The following is a 24,068-nucleotide window of genomic DNA, read 5'->3' on the forward strand; positions in this document are numbered from 1 at the left end:
ATACTTAGAACTGCTAATTTTTCCAATTTTTTTTGTCCTTGAGTAAAAGTTGTGAGTGATTTCATTGTCAGTCGCGCACAGACTCCTTCCTTTCTTCCTTGGTGCTTTTTCTAATTTTGTATTGATTATCAGTTTGTTTATTAATAACAGACAATAAACTTGACTGATTGTCAGTGAGGTCGTAGTACAGTGGGATCCCCAACCATCGCTTATATTTATAGGATTTTTCAATTCTTTTTTTTTCGGTCTTAAATTTCATTCAAGGTGGCATTAAAAAGGTCTTAAAAAGTCTTAAATTTGACTTGCTGAAACCTGCAGACACCCTGGTTAGGGTGTGACCTGTCTAGTAGCATCATTGTGTCGCTGACGTTCAACAAGGCATGACACCTCGGTGTCTCAGAATAAGAATCCAAAATGTTCAACACTTATTTCCTTATGTTGAGTCACAGTTAACGAGAACACCTGAACTGCTCACACCCACACACCTGTACACCCTCACAACCGTGATGCAAACATGGTGATTTTCTGTGACATAACAGCTGGTGACAGTTACAGGTGCCTATCACTTGAGGCTAAAGTTAAATAGCCTACTAGCTCCACGTACATGCTGTCCCATAGTGATGTTCGATACCACAAATTTCCTTTCCGATCCGATACCGAGTAAAATTCAGGCTGGTATCGGCGATACCGATCCGATACCGATACTTTGTGCAAATGCACCTAATGTGCCTGGTAAATCTAATAAAATAAAAAAAAGTAGTGTATTTCAAGTCATAGCTTCCTAAGGATGCAAGACTTCAGAGTAACGTATTTATTTTAAACTCTGAACTATATTGAGGTAGTGGCCACGTTTAGAATACAGCCGAAAATAGTGTTTCAAACACTAAAACATAAGTAAAATAATAAAACCATAAATTAAATAAGAATATGATAAACAAACATATATATATTTTTAATTCATTCATTTATAATATTATTTATAATTTTTGCACAGATATTACAGACTTCGTCTTCACTGTTTGTGGCACTGAAATAGCTCCACACCTGACTCCTTTCCGCTCCGCCATCGACTCTACACAGACTGACTTTGTGAGCAGGTGGAAGAAAAAGTAGTTCCTACCAACCGCGTGTCATTTAGACCAGATCTGAATAGTTTAGTTACTTTCCACTGTGTTCTGTTAATGATATGCATAACTACTAATGACTGAAGTATCAAAAGTATCGATATTTTCATTTGAGTATCGATTCTAGAGCACACAGACCTGGTATCGGAAGTATCGATATTTCAGTATCGATCTGCACATCACTACGTGTCCCATGCATCAAACTGGTCTTTGAATGAGAAATGCATGCAGCCCATTTTTAGAAACAACAGACAAACGAGAGATGTCGCACAGAAGAAAACACTGCCCATCCAGCCCATCTCTTATTTACCCTCAGCTTCCATTCAGAAGGTGAGCTAACAAGGTACAACATGTCAAGGAAATGTGCCTCTGAGGAAAAATAAAGAACAGAAGGAAACCAAGCCTGTCCTGTCCTCTGATGGCTAAAGAAGCTGCTTGCCAGAGCTCCAGACCTGTGAGAGGACATGTAAAAGTCCTAGCCACAGCCCTAACCCTAACCCTTTCCTGTCTCTAATACTGTGCTGTCACAATAAAGGCCACCGAAATCTAAAAATAAAAAACGTACAGAAAAAGAAGAAGACCATGAGTGGCCAGAGCAGCCCTGCCGAGCAAGCTGATATATCACACCCATTAAAATCTCATAATTTCTCCAACAATGATCATGATTAATTGAACAGTAACACAATATAAAATTAACAATAAAAACTATAGAATCAATCAGAGCATGGAAAACCATATCAATAGACCAGACTTTGGTCTACATTTTAAAGTTTAAATCAAGTCTCTAGGTGAAAGCATGTCAACCGATTCTGTGACTTACTATATCGCAAAAAAACATCCAGTTTTTTCAAGAAAAATAATAGCTGATCCTGATTGAGCTGCATGACTATAGAAGCCAGTGCCTTGAAGAGAACTCATTATGTTTTTGTAGGCCTTTGATAGTTGTGCACAAGTCATTGCAATGAATGATCATATTTTTAAAAGTGCAGCTGTAATAGTTCAATGTGTTAATTATGTATCAGGAAACCAATCCCTCTGCACACTCCCTGCTCAGTGCTCAACAACCAGCAGTTTAAAATTCCATAGCAGTGAATCCATAGTTAAATAATACTTCAGATATCAGTCTAACACTCAGTTAGTATGGCGAAAAGGTGTGAATAAGTCGAAATATTTTGACCCCATTCTTTCAATAGCATTTATTTATTAGACTCAATATATTTACATTTGAACATATTTATCCAAATAATAAATAGATAGATATATAACTGCAATACTGACTTTAAGATGAAACAATTTACCTACTGTATAATTTACAGCACACACCCACATTTAACTTTTTTGTTGGTGCTTAATTATCTATCTTTTTTTCTGCTTTTGTCATGCATGACCTCAGTATTTAGTTCCTATAAGGAAAAGAAAAGATAATTAACATATGGATCACATAATGACGACATTGCATAAAGATTGCAACAATGTCTGACAGTTGACTGCAACATCAAAATACCTGTGTGTGTGTGTGTTTGTGTGTGTGTTTGCCTCGTGACGTGCACATCGACGTACAATCCACCCAACAATTAGACACAAATTGCTTAATGAGCATTTGAGAAGAGAGAAGTTCCCTGGATTGTTACATAATCATTATTTCTGCAGAAGGAAATTAAGTAGCTGAGTCATATTTGTCACTGGACTGATCATAACTAACAACAAACAAGTTTTTATCTCAGTTGATACATTTCCCTATTCCCACTTGTTCACGTTACCTTACATGCACCAGTTGGAGGTCTACGGTCTTTTCTAGACCTAATGAATAAACGTCATATCAATCAATCAATCAATCAGGCTTTATTTGTATAGCACTTTTCATGCCCATGGCAGCTCAAAGTGCTTTACATGTTAAAAACAAGCAACATAGGGGACACATATTGGGAGACATAGGGAACACATGTTAGGGAGACATACATAAATTCCCAAACACATTCACACAATAATTTTAGAACAATGGATTTTATCGGGGAAACGCTATATAATATTCACTCATTTGCAGTGGGGAAAACACTAAATAAAATGAAGTAAAATAAATAAAATTGAGAAGACGAGAAAGACACTAGGTAAAATGAAATAAGATAGATAAAATGAGAGGATAAGAGAGATACTATATCAAATGAGGTAAAATAGATAAAAAGAGAAGACGAGAAAGACACTAGGTAAAAATAAGCAGATGTAGTGGGATAAAATAGAGAAAAGAATGGGTGAATTAAAATAGAATAAAAAAGATAATAATAGTAAACAAATAAATAAGGAAATAAGATAAATTAAATTTAAATGCATGTTTCAGAATAATAGAAATAGTACGAGTCAGTTAAAAGCAAGGCTAAAAAGGTAGGTCTTCAGAGTGACACATTCAATGAGAACAGTAAATCAAAGTGTGTTATGACCACAATGTTTCATCAACAAGTTCAAAGAATAAAAACTATAATCGCAGGTGAAGAACACACCTCCAAACTGTTGATCCACTTAGTGTGTGATTTGGCACCAAACTCTCTCGAAGAGATTGATCAATAAAGTTTTAAATACAGTATATACACTTTATCTATCAAGAATAAATCACATTGTCACAATCATTTATTAGAAGAGGTTAAATCTTTAAATGTTTTATTTAAAATGTATTTATGTAATGTATTTATATAAGAGTTTATGTTGAAAAAATTCTTGAAAAAACAGTGAACACAAGTCAGACAAGTTCCACCTGAATGTGGACGGGGGTGTGGAGCTGCTGAGGCTTTAAAAGGCATCAGGGATGTGTAACCTGTCAGTGTGAAGCTGAGAAGCTACCAGATACTGTTCTACTGTTTCTATATCTACGTACAACTGCAGAGATGGCCCTATCTGGTGAGTACCCTCTTAACCTACTGTTGTGTTATCTTCATTGTCTTGTCCAGCTGTTTGTAGTAGGATAATAATGATATATTGGTTTAATATATATATAGGCTAATAATGTTTGCATACAACTCAAAAATAAAGAATCTGAACCAGGTTTATTAAGATGTTGCCAAGCAGCTAAATCAAGACAAAATAGAAAGAAAGGAAAGCAAGTTAGTTATGTTTGATTTCAATGATCAATACAGGTGAACATAAATGTGATTATGTTAATGATGTTGTTGTATTGACCAAAGTGCTATGTGTTATATAGTACTCACATGTTTGAAAGAAAGCCTTGATTCATTAATTAATAGTACTTCACCCTGCTCACACTGCAAAAACTCAAAATCTTTCCAAGAATATTTGTCTTATTTCTTGTCAAAATGTCTCATTTCTATTCAAAACTAATCTCTTTCCACTTAAAATAAGACTCATCACCTAAAAATTAACTTGTTTTTAGATCATTTTCACTTGTTTCAAACTAATTTTCACTTGAAATAAGTAGAAAAATCTGCCAGTGAAAGCAAGTTTTTTTTGTGCTTGTAATAAGAAAGAAAAACTTGCTCCACTGTCAGATTTTTCTACTTATTTCAAGTGAAAATATGTTTGAAATAAGTAAAAACGGTCAAAAACAAGCTACTTTTTATGTGATGTTTCTTATTTTAGGTATAATGAGATTTGTTTTGACTAGAAATGAGACATTTTGACTAGAAATAAGACAAATGTTCTTGGTGAGATTTTGAGTTTTTGCAGTGCATTGACGGCCTTACATGCAGACGTATTGACTCTAAGCCACTGAATCATGTTTTGATGAGAAAGTCTCAGAGAAGTGAGGTTGTTTTCTCCTCTGATTCAGCATGACTAATGTCAACCTGATCTCCAACACCATTCACAGCCATTCAGTGAGCATGTTTCTGTGGAGCTGCCAGGGCCGTTGCTAGGAATTCTGGGCCCCCTTAAAGAATACTAAAGTGGGCCCCTCCCCCTAACTTTTCCTTTTTTTTTTCTTAGACTACGTATGTATTATCGTTTTTTATTTAGCCTTCTTTGTTTCGATGCTAATGCAGCATTACACTGCAAAAACTCAAGTATCTTAGCAAGAATATTTGTCTTATTTCTAGTCAAAATGTCATTTCTAGTCAAAACAAATCTCATTATACTTAAAATAAGACACATCATATTAAAAGCAGCTTGTTTTTAGACACTTTTTACTTCTTTCAAGCAGATTTTCACTTGGAATAAGTAGAAAAAATCTGATAGTGGAGCAAGTTTTTCTTTCTTATTACAAGCAGGTAATGAGGTAATGAGTCTTATTTTAAGTGGAAAGAGATTAGTTTTGACTAGAAATGAGACATTTGGACAAGAAATAAGACAAATATTCTTGGAAAGATGTTGGCCAAATTACATGTCTTCCGAGCCCTTCAATTTTTCATGATGAGTAGCCTATACATCCACGACTGAACTTTTTCATCCTGTATTTTTTTCTTTTCTGATTGACAAGTCTTGAGTTTCCCTCCTCTTATTTCTTCCTGTTGTTCATCTGTAATCCATTTTAATTCTGCAGTGTTATTCATGGAGTTAGTCTTTAATCTTTTAATCAGACTAAGACAGCAACAAAGTCAACACGATAGTCTAAACTGTGATAACACGAGAGCTCATATCAGTGTCTCCCCATAGTGATCAGCTTTAACATGAAATAACAAAATCATCATCATTTATTTAATCTTCTGAAAAACCCCTGATAGGAAACCCTTATTCACAATAATACATACATCATCATACAGAAATCATACAGTTAAAAAGAAAGAAAAAATACATTTATAAAATACAATCATTTGAAAAGAAAAAGGTGCAGAGCGAAAGCAATAAATACGCAATACCAGAAGAACAACAAAAAATTAATTAGCTCTGCAATACAACCTTAAAATGGTGTGAAGGGAACTACAGAGGTTAACTAAAAAACATTTTAGATGAATTTCAAAAATGTGGGCCATAGTTGTGAAGATCACTCATGTGTCACAGATATGACAGGTGAGCCATGAGTGGGTGTATTGTATCCAAGAAAGTAAGGCTTAGAGATAAGGAGAAGAAGCCTTGGTCTTAAAAAAAAAAAGAAAAACAGAAACTGGTTTGCTGGCTTCATATTTTTATACAATGTGTGTGTGTCTTGTACTTGTAATGGATTTGAAGGCAGAGTGATATAATGCATCGAGTGTTTTTAGAGTTGTACTGGCTGCCCATCCATATATAAAATCTCCATAATCCAAAACTGAAAGTACTGGATGAAGATCATTTCAATTTAAAGATTTTAATACTTTTTGAATATAATTCAAATCTTGTTCACCAAATTGTTGTTCTGCTTTACAAATGATTTGTCAGCATCCCAAATGCAATACTTGACTGCAGGACTTGTGGTGTCTGTTTTTCCTACATCAGTTAAAAGGGCTGGCATGAATGAGGAATGAATTTGAATGTATTTTTGGGCATATCCTCACATGGTGAATTTAGCTAGCCCTGCTTCAGACCAGTGACGGATACATTTTGTGTCAGATTAAAGAGTAATACAGTATATTCCATATATTTAATTGCAGCCCAAACTGGTTTCATTAGCTGTGTGATTGTGTTTCTGAGTGGAGGACTGAAGTGTTGCTACATGTTCTGTCATTGCCCCATTGACACAGATTTATTCTCCACATTCATGTCGGCATTTATTTTCTTTGCCGCACCCTCCTGAGTTTCTGCCAGCATTACTAGATGACACAGTCACATTTTCATTTTACACACCTTAGTCTCTAGTAGTCTAAGTACCATGGTTGACACCCTCAGCTCAGCTTTCCAGGCCTGGCCCAGTGCCAGGGCAGTGTCAGACTTTCACTCATGCAATTATCTGTTAAATGTGACCTTTAGAGACTTGAGTTCACATTGCAAACATCTCACCCATGTTTACATACTTGTGTAGATCAGATGGTGGACAAAACTGAACATATAACCTGTTTTAATTCAGCTCATCTCAGTCATTGATGTAATTGTGTTTGTTTGTTTTTCCCTTCAACCACTTCAGTCCTGAAGATCCTGGACCTCCAGAGTAAAACCAACAACACTGAGCATCGCACCAGTGAAATCTCAGTGGACGAGCTGATCGTGAGACGAGGCCAGCCCTTCACCGTGACCCTTCACCTGACCGAGGCTTTCAATCCTGACCTGCACCACATAACAATCACTGTAGAGACTGGTCAGTCAATTGAAATCTTTCTCACTGCAAAAACTCAAAATCTTTCCAAGAATATTTGTCTTATTTCTTGTCAAAATGTCTCATTTCAAGTCAAAACTAATCTCTTTCCACTTAAAATAAGACTCATCACCTAAACATTTACTTGTTTTTAGATCATTTTCACTTGTTTCAAACTAATTTTCACTTAAAATAAGTAGAAAAATCTGCCAGTGAAAGGAAGTTCTTTGTGCTTGTAATAAGAAAGAAAAACTTGTTCCACTGTCAGATTTTTCAACTTATTTCAAGTGAAAATCTGCTTGAAAGAAGTAAAAAGTGTCTAAAAACAAGCTGCTTTTTATGTGATGAGTCTTATTTTAAGTATATGAGATTGTTTTGACCAGAAATGAGACATTTTGACTAGAAATAAGACAAATAGTCTTGGTAAGATTTGAATATTTTTCACTATGCTACTCTACAAAGCCAGAATGCAGCGACTGAATATTTGAATCCCTGATCTCTCCAGAAGTCTACAAGGGCTATATTCACAATATTCACAATCATCATGATATATCAAGATACTATATAGGAAGATTTGATCATTAAGTAAAATGAAATGGAATCACACTGTAACAGATGGATAAAGGCTGCTGTCCCTCTCTAAAGGTGAATTTCCATCTGAGGAGCGGGGGACACTGTCGCGCTTCGGTATCCCAGACTTTGTGCGGCGTCCCCCATCAGCGAAGGCCGCGTGGAAGGCGGAGCTTCAAAGGAGCTTCTCACAGACGGCCGTGGTTCTGACCATCACCCCCCCTGCTGACGCCCCCATAGGAGAGTACAAGCTGTCTCTGAAACACAGGCAGGAGGAGCTGTTGGTGAAGATGACGGTGCTCTTCAACCCCTGGTGTCCTGGTATGTGTGTAACTGGAACAGTCTTTCTGTTAGTTCGATGCCTCATGCATTCATCTTAATTACTGGTGAACTTCTCCTCCTGCCTGCAGACGACTGGGTGTTTCTGCCTGATGAGACGGAACGAGCAGAGTATGTGATGAACGAACAGGGAATCATCTTCAGAGGAAGTGGAAATTACATCACTCCTTTGGCCTGGGACTATGCACAGGTGCGCGGGCCCGCAACCACACACACACACACACACACACACACACACACACACACACACACACACACACACCATCCTCTTTTCCACCAATTAGGCTACTACAGCTACAGTAATCACATGAGTTTGCTTTCAAAAAGGCCTTTAAGATATTTATCTTAATTATTCAATATTTAGTTGTTAATCACCCAGTTTTTATGTTGTTTGCCCAACTGTTGTTATTCCATTAGGCTACTTTCATGTAAGCAATTCAGACAATCATGGTCAAAAACCAGACTGAACGGGAATGTCTTGAGTTTACTATCCTCGGGTCTTCAAAGGGGCTAGCCTACTCACAGACATGCACCACAGGCAGGACCGGCCGCTGGCATAAACACTCTATGTGGTTGTTTAGGGCCACAGCCGTTAGGTGGGGGGCCACATGATCAGAAAGGTACCGGGGTTCATCAAGTCATTTAAACATCCTGAGGTCTGCACGTGCAGCTATGAGCTTTATATGTAATGTGAAGTCAATATTCAGCTTCTTTTATCTCACATTTGAGACATTTGGTGAAAATAGAACGGCAGAATGACAACATTTGTGCTCAAAAAGCAATCTGACAAAATGTCATTTTAGACTTGTTTTCTACACTTATCTATTACTGTATTCATATCCTATTTCAAGCACCAAAACAGTTCATTCTCATGACTGAAGGAGTGTTTTCACAAGGGATTTGAAATTTTTCCAAAAGCAGACCTCAAATTTCCAAATTTAAACACGTCTGTATTCAGTTTTAACCAGTGATTTGGTGTTTGTGTTTAGAGTGCAGGGCCACAAACAAAAATCTTGTTTTAGGGGGCCACCAACATCCTAGGGCCGGTCCTGCTGCCATTATAATCAGTAGCTCTGGTTTTTTTTTCCTCATCCAGTTTGAGCCCGACATGGTGAAGATTTGTTTGAAGATACTGGACGTGAATCGCAAGCACCTGCTGGACCCAGCTGACGACGTGTCCGCTCGCTGTAACCCCGTCTACGTGGGTCGTGTGATCAGCGCCATGGTAGGACATCAGGACCTCATGGTCTTTATGTAACAGTCTTTGGTAACTTTTTGATGGTTGTGTATCAAAATCCTGCACTGATGATGTCTCACAATTTAGAACTGTCCTCGAGAGTCGTCAACAAATTTCACTGTTCAGTCACAGGTCAAATACATTGGGAGGAGCGTGCCTATGTTCCCTCTGGACTCTAATCTATCTGGCCTGTCTAGCCTCTACCTGGTCTTTTTACTAAACTTAAAGCAGAAGTAAGCGATCCGGTGGTTTTGGCTAATGCTGCGTTCCAGGCAGGCTTTTGAAACCGTAAATTACAGCTTCAAGTCACAACTTACGATTCTGTAGCGTTCCAGGCAACCCACTCGTGTTTCTCCGACCTGTTTTACCTGTGAAAGTCACTATAACGGCCACTCGTAACTTCCGACCCGTGAACTCGTACCAGATCGAACTGGTACGACTTCACAGGTCGGAAAAACACGAGTTACGAGTTGCCTTGAACGCACCATAACTTCTTGTCAGCCGATGGAGTTAGCAGTCCCCGCCCTCGTCATGGATCTATTGGTCCTCGTCCCTACGTCACCACATTCAGGCGCATCCCTTGGCTGCACACACAGAGAGGACTGCCCCTTTATGCCGTTCTCTCTCCTCATTGGATAAAACTTGTAGGATACGATAAATGTTTTCTCCTGGGCTCAGAGCAGAGCAGAGGGACTGACAGACCCGTGTTTCGGTCCAAACACTCTATGTAAGTGATTGCTGTCGGAAGATACAACTATTTAAGACTTATATTAACACAAATATATCACTTACTTCTGCTTTAACCAACTCCTTTCTTCATTGCCTAAACCCAACCAATGGTGGGACCAAAGGGCTGTGGGAACATAGGGCCTAATTTTCAGTGACAACAAAAGTTAGAAATGTGGGAACATAGGAATGACCCCCATTGGGAGTTAATGAAAACACTGGATGTTTTTTTTATCGCTCTCAGGGTGATGTGGGTAAATTGATTTGTCCTCGTTTTCTTTCAGATCAACAGTCAAGACGACTCGGGTGTCGTGAAGGGGAACTGGGGGAGCTCGTTTGCAGGCGGTTTTTCACCCTCTCACTGGAACGGGAGCCACGCCATCCTCCAGCGGTGGTATAACACCTACTGCCGCCCGGTCAGGTACGGGCAATGCTGGGTGTTCGCTGGAGTCATGTGTTCAGGTAAGAGTGAATTGTTTGATTTATTCTTGTTTTCTGTGCAGGTGGTGCAGTGGTTAGCAGCACTGTCGCCTGTCTGATAGATAGATAGATAGATAGATAGATAGATAGATAGATAGATAGATAGATAGATAGATAGATAGATAGATAGATAGATAGATAGATAGATAGATAGATAGATAGATAGATAGATAGATAGATAGATAGATAGATAGATAGATAGATGAATTTATTTATTTCGGTATATCAAGCTTATATAACCGAAAGGGTGTAGGTTGAAGCCAAAGCTTATAGACCCCTACCCCTTTTACCTTAAAAAATTAAAATAAAATAAAATAAAAATATATATATATGCATTAATACAATAGGATCAGATCACAGACATTTGAAGTTAATCAGTACACTTAAATTTCTGATCACAACAAAATAAAGAATTGTACACAGCGCATAACCCAAAATAGTACAAAATCATTGAACTTAATTTTCCATACTGTAACGAGAAATTATGTTGTTCTTATAAAGTTTTTTAAAGCTGACTAGAGTACAGCATCATTTAATATTTTCAGGACAATTATTCCAGATGTTAACCCCTCTAACAGAAAGACAGTGATTTTTTACAGTAGTTCGAGTCTTTGGTTTCTCAAATAATAGTGGTCTTCTCAGGTTAGAACTGGAATCCTTCATTTTAAACAGATTCTGGATATCTGGAGGAAGAAGTTTATTTTTTGCTTTGTACATGGTTTGTATTGTAATGTAATCAACTAAGTCCCTGAATTTCAAAATGTTCAGGCGACTAAATAGTGAGTTGGTTGGCTCACGGAAAGGTTTATTACTGATGATTCTTATAGATAGATAGATAGATAGATAGATAGATAGATAGATAGATAGATAGATAGATAGATAGATAGATAGATAGATAGATAGATAGATAGATAGATAGATAGATAGATAGATAGATAGATAGATAGATAGATAGATAGATAGATAGTGCTGCAGTCTGCCAGGGTGTAACTAGCTACCCCGCCCTCAGCCTATATCATCTGGGATTGGCTCCAGCCTTCCCATGAACCTGCATGGATAAGACCTATAGACAATGGATGGATGACTAGTGAATGAGTGCCCTGCGAAAAGCATGACTAATGCATATCTGCCAATTTCAGACCGGAACGGTTACAATTTTAAATGAGGTGTCTTAAAATGAGGTGGCTCATACACATCACAGCATTATGATATCAATATGCCAAGGGCGTATCACACCTGGCTTTAAAGGAAATGGGTGCTGTGGTTGATTTATTGAAAGTTACACCCAAAACACTCCCTTAAGTGATTAAGTTTAACCGTTTTGAAACATCAACCTGTCACAGTGACTGTTTTTCTGTTGACCATGACCCCAGTGCACTTGTGTCATTGTGTCACTTCAGACTGCATGTGCACTCTGGATCATTAAAATAAAGCCCATGTGGAGGGACGGTAATTAGTAATCACATCACAAAGGTATTGAAAAGATAATGTAATATATATACACACATTATCTGGTATTGCAGCTCCAGTAAAATGCTTTGCACTTGTTTATAAAGTGATTTTTGTGAACCCTGTAATACAAGTCTATTAATAACAGCCTGACAGAGTTACAGCTTGTTAAATGGCATGTTTGTTCTGAGACATTGTTTATTGACGGTTCATTGAGAAATGTGTTTGAAGCTGACTGAACATCCATTTATTGGCAGTGAGGCATTGTTTTGAGTTGGACAAACTGGTTGGGTTTTCATGATGACTTGGACAAACATTGTATTCTGTAACCATATAAAGAAAAAATAATGGGTCCAAGAATGGATCCCTGAGAAACCCCATGCACCAGGGTGGGTGGTGAAACATGGTTACCAATAGAAACAAAAGATACCAGGTGGGAGCGGACAACCAGCGTTGGGGAGGTGCTGACTGACAGCAGCAACAAAAATAGTGAAAAGAACTCTGACTCATTTAATATAAAGTAGAGAAAATGAACTTCTCCTAATAGAAACAAAACATTTCAATTTAAGATGAACAAAACTTAATATATGTTGTGAGATTTGCCTAAAAAGCAGTAAGAACTCACTCACTCTAAATACTCTTCGACCTGTGTGTCCGGCTGCAGTGATGCGTCTGCTGGGGATCCCCTGCCGTGTTATCAGCAACTTCCAATCAGCCCACGACAACAACGAGAACCTGCTCATCGACGTTTACCATGCTGACTACGGAGTCAGAGAGAAGCCATCCAGGGACAGTATCTGGTGAGACGCTACACACACACACACACACACACACACACACACACACACCTGAGCCCTTCCCATTTTCCCTTGTGAAACATCTCATTTAAAGGGATAGTAGCATTTTTTTTAAAGTGGGGTTGTATGATCTCCAAATAGCCCCTAAGTACTTTAATTGCAGTAGAAGACTCTCTACACTCCTCCCGTTAGCAACGCCAGCCCATAATAGCCCTGCCCAGAGATTTACAACATACAGTGTTGTGAATGGACCCAAAGAAACGGCCTATTTTCGTGGCCTAAAAGAGGTTTTACTTGAAAAAAAAAACTAACCCTGGGCGGAGGGATACGTGAGTTGGTTAGCTCCAAATAAAAACTGTTTTTCCTGCACTTTGAGGGGCTGGAAAAAATTATATTATAGCGAACAATGGAACTGTGTATTTTTTTTTCAGGTAAAACCTCTTTTAGGCCGCGAAAATAGGCCGTTTCTTTGGGTCTGTTCACAACACTGTATGTTGTAAATCTCTGGGCAGGGCTATTATGGGCTGGCGTTGCTAACGGGAGGAGCTCAGAGAGTCTTCTACTGCAATTAAAGTACTTAGGGGCTATTTGTAGATCATACAACCCCACTTTTAAAAAAATGCTACTATCCCTATATATCCTACATATTGAACATCTGATTCTGCTAATTATCAGTCAGTGCCAAGTGTTAGTGTCTTCACACTTAAAACAAGTAAATAATTATTTTCCTGGCATTAAAACACACATTGATATGTCAGATCAAAGGTGTGGTGTGATGACAGTCAAGGTCATAAATCATGTCGGCGCCGGCGGCGTTTTACTTCATCACCTTCAGCATAGCTTGGGTGCAGCGCAGTTTTCAGATGCTTTAGATAATTTCTGCTACAATGTCAAGAGTTCCTGAACAACAGAAGCCTGCAGCCATCATCATCAACAGGTTTTTCTCCACCAAAGAAAGAAATCTCCATTCATCTTTTTAAGAATGTACCAAATACCTTTTACCCTATCATTACTGTCACAGCTGGTTTTATTGCACTGGTTGACAGGTGTGTTCAGAGTTTTACAAGGCACAGACAGAGAAACAATGAATCTCGAGGCTAAAGGACTGACACGCTGTAAAAGTGATTCATTTTGTAGGAGGCATCTCAACAAACAAACAAAATTATTGTATTATTGTTGTAGCGGCAATCTTTCTTCCTCAGCCTACTCTGCTTTACCGCTGCTATTAAGCAGTCCTCTTGTAACTCCGTTCAAAAAATAACTTTACTTAAAAAGCAAAAAACAAAGTTACAAGATTCGCTCTGAGGTACTGTCAAAAAACTGTCTTGCTCCTTAGGCTGCTTAACCTGGTCTGAGAGCTAAGCTACTGTGATGTCATCAGCAGCATAATTAAAGGAGCAATTCCACATTTTAAAGGAAAACTACTAACTATTGTAAGCAATACGGCTCTTACAATTGTCCTTTATCATTTTAGTTGTGTCTGCATCGGTGCTCTATTTAAAGATATTGGCGTTCGTTCTTCAGAATCGGTTCTGTAGTGTTTAACTCAGACTGTGAATGTTGTTCTGTGTCGTAGGAACTACCATGTGTGGGTGGAGGGATGGATGAGACGTCCAGACCTGTCAGCTGAAGGGAAATACGATGGGTGGCAAGTTCTGGACCCGACCCCTCAGGAGACGAGCGACGGTAAGGACCAAGGGTCTCACCTGAGGAGCATGATTATCACACACTGACCTCTGATCAGCGATTTCAGTGTCAGACCAGCAGGGATTTTGGAAAATATCTCAAACATACACAATATCTCAGTAACATTTGAAGATTTTGCACAAATGGTATGGTAGAGTTTGGTATTCAAAGGGCAAGGTCATGGTCATGACCAGGGCCGTTGCTAGGAATTCTGGGCCCCCTTAAAGAATACTAAAGTGGGCCCCTCCCCCTAATTTTTCCAATTGTTTTTCTTAGACTACGTATGTATTATCGTTTTTTATTTAGCCTTCTTTGTTTTGATGCTAATGCAGCATTACACTGCAAAAACTCAAGTATCTTACCAAGAATATTTGTCTTATTTCTAGTCAAAATGTCATTTCTAGTCAAAACAAATATCATTCTACTTAAAATAAGACTCATCATATTAAAAGTAGCTTGTTTTTAGACACTTTTTTACTCCTTTCAAGCAGATTTTCACTTGGAATAAGTAGAAAAAATCTGATAGTGAAACAAGTTTTTCTTCCTTATTACAAGCACAAAAAACATGTTTTCACTGGCAGATTTTTCTACTTATTTCAAGTGAAAATTTGTTTGAAACAAGTGAAAATGTTTAGGTAATGAGTCTTATTTTAAGTGGAAAAAGATTAGTTTTGACTAGAAATGAGACATTTGGACAAGAAATAAGACAAATATTCTTGGAAAGATGTTTTTACAGTGTACTATGAGTATTAGTCAGGGTCTTACACAGAATAATTCAGTCATACAAAGATTAGACTACTGGGGTTTTTTATGGGCCCCACTGGGCGCTGGGCCCCTAGAATTATCATCACCTTTCTCCCCTATACAACGGCCCTGGTCATGACTTCACAAATCATGGTCATGATTTCAACACAATATGTTATTATGGAGGAGGCATGTCACTATGAGGAGGGAATTTTAGTTTCAGATTATTTAAAATACATTTGTACTGTGGAGTCTGAGAATGAACCATCTACTGAACATGAACTTATTGTAGACAGCGATGCCAAAAAATGTTTATCAGATCAGATGAGAGATTTAGTTTTGGTTTGGAGTGGTTTTAAACATGTCAAATTTGGTGAAAACTCAACAGGAAAGTTCATCCTCTGGGGAGCAATAGGCTCACTGAACTTCCCTGACAATATATAGACATGTTATCCGATATCAACCAGAACAAAAGAGAAAAAAAGAAAAGAAATGAGGTCACAGGTTTCCTCATTACAAGAATACAAAAGAAGAGTGCATCAGTGCAGCAGGTTTGTAAACCGATGTTGTTCTGTTGCATAGCTAAGCTAACATGTGGTGTTTGACCCTGTGCAGGTGTTTACTGCTGCGGCCCCGCCCCCGTCGATGCCGTCCTGAAAGGAGACACCAACCTCAAATATGACATCCCGTTCGTTTTCGCTGAGGTCAATGCCGACTGTGTGGACTGGCTGGTCAGTGAGCACATACAACCATCACACAGTGGGACAGCCACAGTAAAAATTCAGCTGTAGGCTATGCTACAGCTGGTTAAACATCATGTTGTGTGTTCCCTGTTTTGTCTCATCACGTGGTCTCCTGTGGTCTCCAGATTGGAGCTAATGGCTCAAAGGTGAAAATCTACTCTGACACAAAGAGAGTGGGCCAGAATATCTCCACCAAGGCTTTGAACTCCAACAAGAGGCAGGACGTCACCCACCTCTACAAGCACAAAGAGGGTAGGTCCATCACTCACACACGCCCCAGCTGATCGGCCCTGAAGCTACACCCGCATGATGATGTTTTTCAGGACCGGCCCTAGGATGTTGGTGGCCCCCCTAAACAAGGTTTTTGTTTGTGGCCCTGCACTCTAAGCACAAACACCAAATCACTGGTTAAAACTGAATACAGACGTGTTTATGCCCTCTGAGGTTTGAGGCCATTTTCTCGACTTTTACATATTTTCTTAAATCTTTTTAAGATATTTGCAGATGTAACAATACTCCAGTGTTTTATGTCTAAATATTAGAACCTCCGCTGTAAGCACACTGAGGCCAGTTTGTCCTAGAACACTGTAGAAAGAAATAATTTAGGACAAATGCTGGAAATTTGAGGTCTGCTTTTTGAAAAAAATTCAAATCCCTTGTGAAAACACTCCTTCAGTCATGAGAATGAACTGTTTTGGTGCTTGAAATAGGATATGAATACAGTAATAGATAAGTGTAGAAAACAAGTCTAAAATGAAATTTTGTAAGATTGCTTTTTGAGCACAAATGTTGTCATTCTGCCGTTCTATTTTCACCAAATGTCTCAAATGTGAGATAAAAGAAGCTGAATATTGACTTCACATTACATATAAAGCTCATAGCGTGCACGTGCAGACCTCAGGATGTTTAAATGACTTGATGAACCCCGGTACCTTTCTGATCATGTGGCCCCCCACCTAACGGCTGTGGCCCTAAACAACCACATAGAGTGTTTATGCCAGGGGCCGGCCCTGATGTTTTTATATCAAAATGTTTTCAAATTAAAAAAATCTCCATCCAGACTCTAACACCTGAAAACACAATGCACCAGTTGGGGTAGCTACACAGGAGGCAGCAAATACCACATGTGAAAATCCAGATGGTGGTAAACTCCTCTAGTGCCTCTTCTGGTTGACTTATAAACAAGTTCACGTCATTTACAGGTACAAAGAAGGAGAGGACCGTCTTTAACAACGCTGTGGATAATCTTCACAATGGAAGCAACGGTGTGGATGAGAGTGGGGAATCCACTGATGAAGAAATCCTCCCAGTGCCGCCAGTGATCATGAGGTTTGAGGAGGTATGTCCCCAGAGCTTCCCTTTACAACAATGGATCATGCGTTTCATTGCTTATATTATTCAGGGTCTCTGCAGGTTTCACCAGCTCAAATTTAAGACTTTTTAAGACCTTTTTAAGACCATTATGGATGAAATTTAATACCTATCATGACAAATAAAAAATGTACAAAAGAAATGCGGAGTCACAAAATTAGAAATTGATTGCAATGTAGGCTATAAGTTGTGTGTTAGGCTTGTTTGTAGTTGAAAATACATTCAATAAAGCACAATGAAGTGTCGCAGGAGCATTTTATTGAGCATTTGCGGTAGCGAGGGCTCTACCATAACATTTTTCCCAAGGAGCACGCCTAAAGTAAACTATTTGGGGGCACAAAAAGAAATTATTTTTTGTGATTTTCCCGGTTCACACATGTATTTTTTTTAAGGGGCAAATGTGAGACTAAAATTATTTAAGACTTGAACACAATAATTCAACAAATTTAAGACATTTTAAGGCCTAAAATTTAGATTTTCAAAGTTTAGACTTTTTAAGACCCCGCGGACACCCTGTTATTTCATATAAAAGTTTAAGTGCATACATAATGATGCTGTGTATTATATATTATATATTTAAGACCATCTTAGAATTTTCTAATAAATGTAATACTTTTTAAGGCCTTAATTTTAGATACATGAATTTAAGACTTTTTAAGGATCCGCGGATACCCTGTTATTAAATCATTTGGGGGCAGCAACTTGTGCTACAAAACATACATCAGGTGCTACTTGTTAACTTAATTGCCACATTGAGAAAATGAGTCTCACATCTTTTGGTTTAGAGAGCTGCAGATCATTGAACAGTTACTACGGTTAGCCTAAGAACATGACGCAGCATCAGACAAACATCCAGCTCAGTAATATTAGCCCAAACCATGGATGTAGCAGGCCAGGTTGTAATTGAATGAATGAATGAATGAAGTGTGTATTTTTGAACAATTTCATTCAGTGACTAATGTTGAGCAAATGAAGAGGTCAAGAGCTTAGCTAACAGGCTGGGCTATGGAAACATAAGATAGCTTTTTTTGTCCAGCAGCTCTAGTGAAGCAGCACAGGTTAAAGTGTTGAACTGACTGTTTCTGTGTAAACCAACGCATCACAGATACAGAGACTGTCAGGAGAGAGAAGGATGAATGAAGGGATGTTTTCTGTCCCTTTACCTTTACTAATTAACCATGCAAATCACTGTGCAGTAGGACCTTCCAAAAACTACCAGACAATTTTATGGTGGAATGTTTTCTAGCATGTAATGCGATTTAACATGTTTGTATAGCCTATGATGATTTGGTGTTATATACTGTAGATAAAAATTGAAAATTGAATTGAACTGAATTGAACCAGCTCATATCATTGTCAGGGCCGTTGTATAGGGGAGAAAGGTGATGATAACTCTAGGGGCCCAGCGCCCAGTGGGGCCCATAAAAGACCCCAGTAGTCTAATCTTTATATGACTGATTTATTCTGTGTAAGACCCTGACTAATACTCATAGTACACTGTAAAAACTCAACATCTTTCCAAGAATATTTGTCTTATTTCTTGTCCAAATGTCTCATTTCTAGTCAAAACTAATCTCTTTCCACTTAAAATAAGACTCATAACCTAAAAATTTTCACTTGTTTCAAACAAATTTTCACTTGAAATTCACAATAAATAGAAAAATCTGCCAGAGAAAGCAAGTTTTTTGTGCTTGTAATAAGGAAGAAAAACTTGCTCCACTATCAGATTTTTTCTACTTATTCCAAGTGAAAATCTGCTTGAAAGGAGTAAAAAGTGTCTAAAAACAAGCTGCTTCTAATATGATGTGTCTTATTTTAAGTAGAATGAGATTTGCTTTGACTAGAAATGACATTTTGACTAGAAATAAGACAAATATTCTTGGTAAGATACTTGAGTTTTTGCAGTGTAATGCCGCATTAGCATCAAAACAAAGAAGGCTAAATAAAAAACGATAATACATACGTAGTCTAAGAAAAAAAAAAAGGAAAAGTTAGGGGGAGGGGCCCACTTTAGTATTCTTTAAGGGGGCCCAGAATTCCTAGCAACGGCCCTGATCATTGTATGTAAGATATCATAGGTCACCCCTCCAACCATGTCTTCTGTGATGTTGCAGGTGTCCACGCCGGTGAACGGTGAGGACGTGAGCCTGAAACTGGTGCTGACCAGTAAGAGTGTTGACGCCAGGCCGCTGTCCATCAACATCAGTGTCCAGGCCATGAAGTACAACGGCAGACCAGCCGCCAATATCCTGAAAGAGGTGAAAGAAGAGACGCTCCTGCCTGGGAAACGTGAGTCTGCCTCAGGCCGAACAAATGCCACGAGTTTTTTTTAAACCCTGTTATCATCAAAACAGGGTGAACCCGTTTCAAACCTCTTCTCTCATTCCTTCTCCTCCTCCTCCTCCAGCTCTGGTCATCCCAGTCCTGGTCCCGTTCTCGGTCTACCACAGGCACATGCTGCTGCGTGACAGCATGAAGATCTCAGCTGTGGTCACAGACAACAACAACCCGGACAGCACATACCTCGCAGAGGACGACGTCGTGCTGCTGGACCCTCCCATTTCCCTCACCGTCAGTAGAAATAATCAGCTGTTAGATACTCACCTGTCACCTGATGATGGGCATTAAGTTTTTCTCGATTGCTAAGACACATTTCTCTAAAGCTTCTCTCCTTTTCTCTAAACTGTGAACACAAACCCCAATTTTCAAGCTACATTCACAAAACCTCAGACTCTTCTTGCAAAACCAAACTTTCACCTCAAAACAGTTCAATCTGGTGCCCAAAACTGAACTATGTTGTCAAATCGTGCCCCGAGTCAATCAAAATTAAAAACACTACTGAGCAGCCACTAAACACTACATAGAAAAATAGAAAACACAAAGCTCAGCACATGAAGCTGTAGAAATAAATGTTTATTGTTCACTGTAGCTAAATGCATGTTGCAAAACAAAAAACCTGTGCATTTACTGTAGCACTTCTCTCCTTCCCTTTCTTTCACCCTCCTCCCTCCCTCCCCACATCCATTTCATCCCCTTTTCCTTCCTTCTTCTTTTTTCTTCCCAGTTCATCCCTCCCTCATCCTCTCTTCCTTCACCCTGTCGTCTCTCATCTTCTCCTCTTGCAAAACAAAAAACCTGTGCATTTAGCACTTGTACATAGTAAAAAAAAAAGGAGTACAAAAAACAGAAATCTTGTGCATTTAGCACTTGTCTGCAGAAAGTCTATGTAAAAATAAAGTACAGAAATATAGAAATGAGAAGTGCACAACTCAGCCACAGCATCATTTCTCTGTACTGGATCAGGCCACAGGACTTCATCCTGAACTGGCTTAGGCTATGTGTGCCCTCACATCATTGGACACAAGTGTGATCAGTTTTGAGTTGTTGTGTTCAACCGGTGAAACTTGTGCTTTACTTGTGTTTGACTTTTGCCACCTGTGCTCAGCATTATGCAACACAGCTGCATCACAATGAAAATGTGTTGGTAAGTTGAGTCTAAACAGGTGAAAAGTGCTGATGGTTTTGCCAAAAGAGACTGATTCAATCAGTGGGTTCAGGCAACTGAGAATTTGGTTCAGACAACAGGGTTTAGTGTTTTAGCAACTGAGAAAAACTGTAATATTTCTATTGTATGTTTGAAACTGTATATTTTAAAGGTGATGTATCTGTTGGTTACACATAAAGTCTTTGTGTTGACGGTCATGAGACGAGAGAGAACATTGTTGCATTGATGGGTCATGTAGTTTTCTGCAGGTTGGTTGTGTTAAACCGTGTGTGTTACTGTCCCAGATGGCCAGTCAGATCAGAGTGAACCAGGAGGCGGTCGCAGAGGTGGTTTTCAGGAACCCGGTTGATGAGACCCTGACGGGCTGCACAGCGACCCTGACTGGAAGTGGACTGATAAGAGAGGACCCTCAATTCAGGTGTGTGTGTAATGTATACAGAAATTTCATATATTGAAATTCCATTCATGATACATCTGTGTATGGGTAACTGCTTGGTAGGGAAAGATAAAGGGAAACATGTGGATCATTTACAACTGTGTGCAAAAATTCAGATTATTTCTCATTTATTTTGTTTTGTTTTTTAGTTCTTTTTATTTCTATATTTAAGTGAAAATTTGAAATTTAAAAAAATGTTTTTTTGGGCTTTCTCTCAGGCAGCTAAACCCCCAGGCAGTTTTTTTTTGTTGAGGCCTGAACAGTTTAAAATCTATACTGCTGCCACCAGCTAAATGTTGAGAACATGTCTTGATAAAAGAATAAAATCAAATTAAATTAAAATGTGTTAAATAGAAAGTTCTGTCTGGTTTCTGTTATGCACACAATAATAGCAATGGCAATAGTGGCTTAATTTATAGAGCAATTTTCACTAAAGGGATGTAGCTGTGCTTATACCAAATAACAAATAAAAGGACGATGAAAAAAGACAATAGAAATACAGTATGATCCATAATACAGTATGTGAATGAAAACAGAAAGCATTAAGAATAGTAAAATATCAGAATAAATTTACATCTGTATGTACAGGTTAGGGTTAGAGGTTATCAGGTTGTATCAAACAGGGTATCCGCGGGGTCTTGAAAAGTATTAAAAGGTGATAAATCAATTTTGGGAAAATTAAGACCCTTAAAAAGTATTAAAAAGTCTTCTCACGACTTTATAAAGTCTTAAATTTTGAAGGTATTTTTTTGAATTAGCTGTCCAAGAGTTTGAGTCCTAAAAAACATTGTAAAAGTGTGTGAATTTATTCATTTTATTAAAAAACAAAGATGAACCGGTACATAAAAAAGAAAAGAAGATTGTTGTTTTTGTTTTTTGAGAGTGGAGCAATGTTTGTTTGTTTTTTTTGATAAACTCTGCCTTTTATTTATTATCCCAGCCTATGTTGAATTCTGTTGTATCATAGTGGCAGTGAGGTATTAAAAAATATTGAGAAGGTCTTGAAAATGTCTTAAAAAGGTATTAGAATTAACTTCAAGATTCCTGTATATACCCTGTCAAAGTACCAAGGTATGAAGTTTTTACTTAGTGAATCCGATTTGTAAAGTGAACCTGTTTCATTCTGTGACAATCAAAACAAAGGTTACCAGCAGTGCAGTGTCAGTGAAACAATATTGGACCTGATTTATAACTTGATGTCCCTCTACCAGAGGGTTCATCACACCCATCCTAAATAAAAGCTGTTCAGACAATTATAAGACCATGATGACAACTGTGTGACTTTGATTTTTTGATGACCCTCTGTGTCTGTGTCTGTGCCGTCCACAGGCTTCCAAATCTGCGCAAAAACCAACAAGTACGTGTCAAGTTCAGCTTCGTTCCCTACAAGACCGGAGTGAGGACTATGGTGGTGGACTTCGACTGCTCCGCCTTCAGCAACATCAAAGCCAGCTGCTCCGTCCTCGTCCTGCCCTGAGTCTTCAGGAGTCAGGACCGCTGAACAAGAGTCATCAGCTTTACTCAGAGGCAAAAAATATAATTTATCTTTTGTTTATGTACAGTTGTGTTCAAAATAATAGCAGTCCGACATCACTTGCAAGATAAATCACTGATTTTGTTAGAATTTCAACTTTTTCTAGAAGGTTTAGTAAAGGTGTAGAAAACCAACAGACCCAACAGGGATGACGTGCATGCTGCTGATTCTGTGAAACTGAATCATTTAGTGAAAGGGGCGTGTTCAAAAAAATAGCAGTGCCAGGTTCAATTATTGAGGTCATTGATTATGTGAAAAAAAATCGGTGTTAAACAGGTGGATCAAGGCAACTGATGCTGCATATGCTGGCTGTGCATTTGTCCTTGAAAAACAGAGTAAAATGGGTTGTTCAAGACACTGTTCAGAAGAAGAGCATTCTTTGATTAAGAAATTAATAATAAAAGAGGGGAAAACCTATAAAGAAGTGCAGAAAATGATAGGCTGTTCAGCTAAAATGCTATTATTATGAACATAACTGTATGTTAAAAAAGAAAAAAAAACACTTAAAGAAAGCAAAGTCTGCAAATTATGACTTTACTTTGACTTCATTCAGAGAGACCATTATTTTTTTTGTTATCAATCTATGTTTTGCAATGTTTAAGACACTATTACTGTAGCTGAGCAACACATTGCTACGTAATAGTGTTGTTGTACTCGAGGAAGGTCTCGTCCTAATGGGATAAGAAATGAACCTGAATCATAGGAAGTGGCTGTGCTGTTGTTGCATCCCGCATCCATTACATTGTGACATAGTGTTACCAGTGTAATCTGCCTGTAACACCTGTTAGACTCTTCCCTACATTTCCTCAGGTGTTTTAATGTGAACTCAAAAACATCTGTCACATCTCTAGAGCAACAGACTCAGATGGCAGGTTTCCAGTTATGTATGTAGCTCCACAGTGGAGTGGCACAAGTAGTTTCCTGTTGAAAGATTAAATTAGCTGGTGTTATGGTGCCTCCACATGGTTAAAAAAAAAAATAAAGGACTACATGCTGTGTCCTGTAGTGTAGGCTACACTGATTTCTGCTTTTAATTAATCTATTGATGAAATATTTATTGAAAATCCTGTTTTATCTTTATGTCTCTATTGGTAATGATGTGATTAATCTCAAGAAAAGGTCGTTTCTATGGTGGAATATTAAAGGGATATTATGTCAAAGGGACTTTTTCATTTTTTA

General features: G+C 38.3%; 1 protein-coding gene across 1 annotated transcript; it reads left to right on the forward strand.

Moving 5' to 3' along the window:
* The first annotated feature begins 3,941 nt into the window (after nucleotides 1–3,941).
* Nucleotides 3,942–22,919, forward strand: tgm8 (transglutaminase 8). Its single transcript, XM_085778045.1, has 15 exons — nucleotides 3,942–4,013; nucleotides 7,105–7,275; nucleotides 7,918–8,163; nucleotides 8,253–8,371; nucleotides 9,278–9,406; nucleotides 10,429–10,606; nucleotides 12,738–12,873; nucleotides 14,447–14,556; nucleotides 15,916–16,031; nucleotides 16,169–16,295; nucleotides 17,246–17,382; nucleotides 19,529–19,703; nucleotides 19,822–19,985; nucleotides 21,204–21,337; nucleotides 22,685–22,919. Exons 1-15 carry the CDS (start codon nucleotides 4,001–4,003, stop codon nucleotides 22,830–22,832), a joined length of 2,103 nt encoding a protein of 700 aa, XP_085634171.1. The 5' UTR covers nucleotides 3,942–4,000; the 3' UTR covers nucleotides 22,833–22,919.
* The last annotated feature ends 1,149 nt before the right edge of the window (nucleotides 22,920–24,068 follow it).

This window comes from Trachurus japonicus, chromosome 5, assembly GCF_045865225.1.
Source record: "Trachurus japonicus isolate A0001 chromosome 5, Traja_1.0".
Lineage (NCBI taxonomy): Eukaryota > Metazoa > Chordata > Actinopteri > Carangiformes > Carangidae > Trachurus > Trachurus japonicus.

Coding starts and splice junctions, on each gene's coding strand:
- tgm8 (XM_085778045.1), top strand. Junction 12,874..14,446: donor CCATCCAGGGACAGTATCTG/GTGAGACGCTAC, acceptor TCTGTGTCGTAG/GAACTACCATGTGTGGGTGG. Junction 16,032..16,168: donor CCGACTGTGTGGACTGGCTG/GTCAGTGAGCAC, acceptor TGTGGTCTCCAG/ATTGGAGCTAATGGCTCAAA.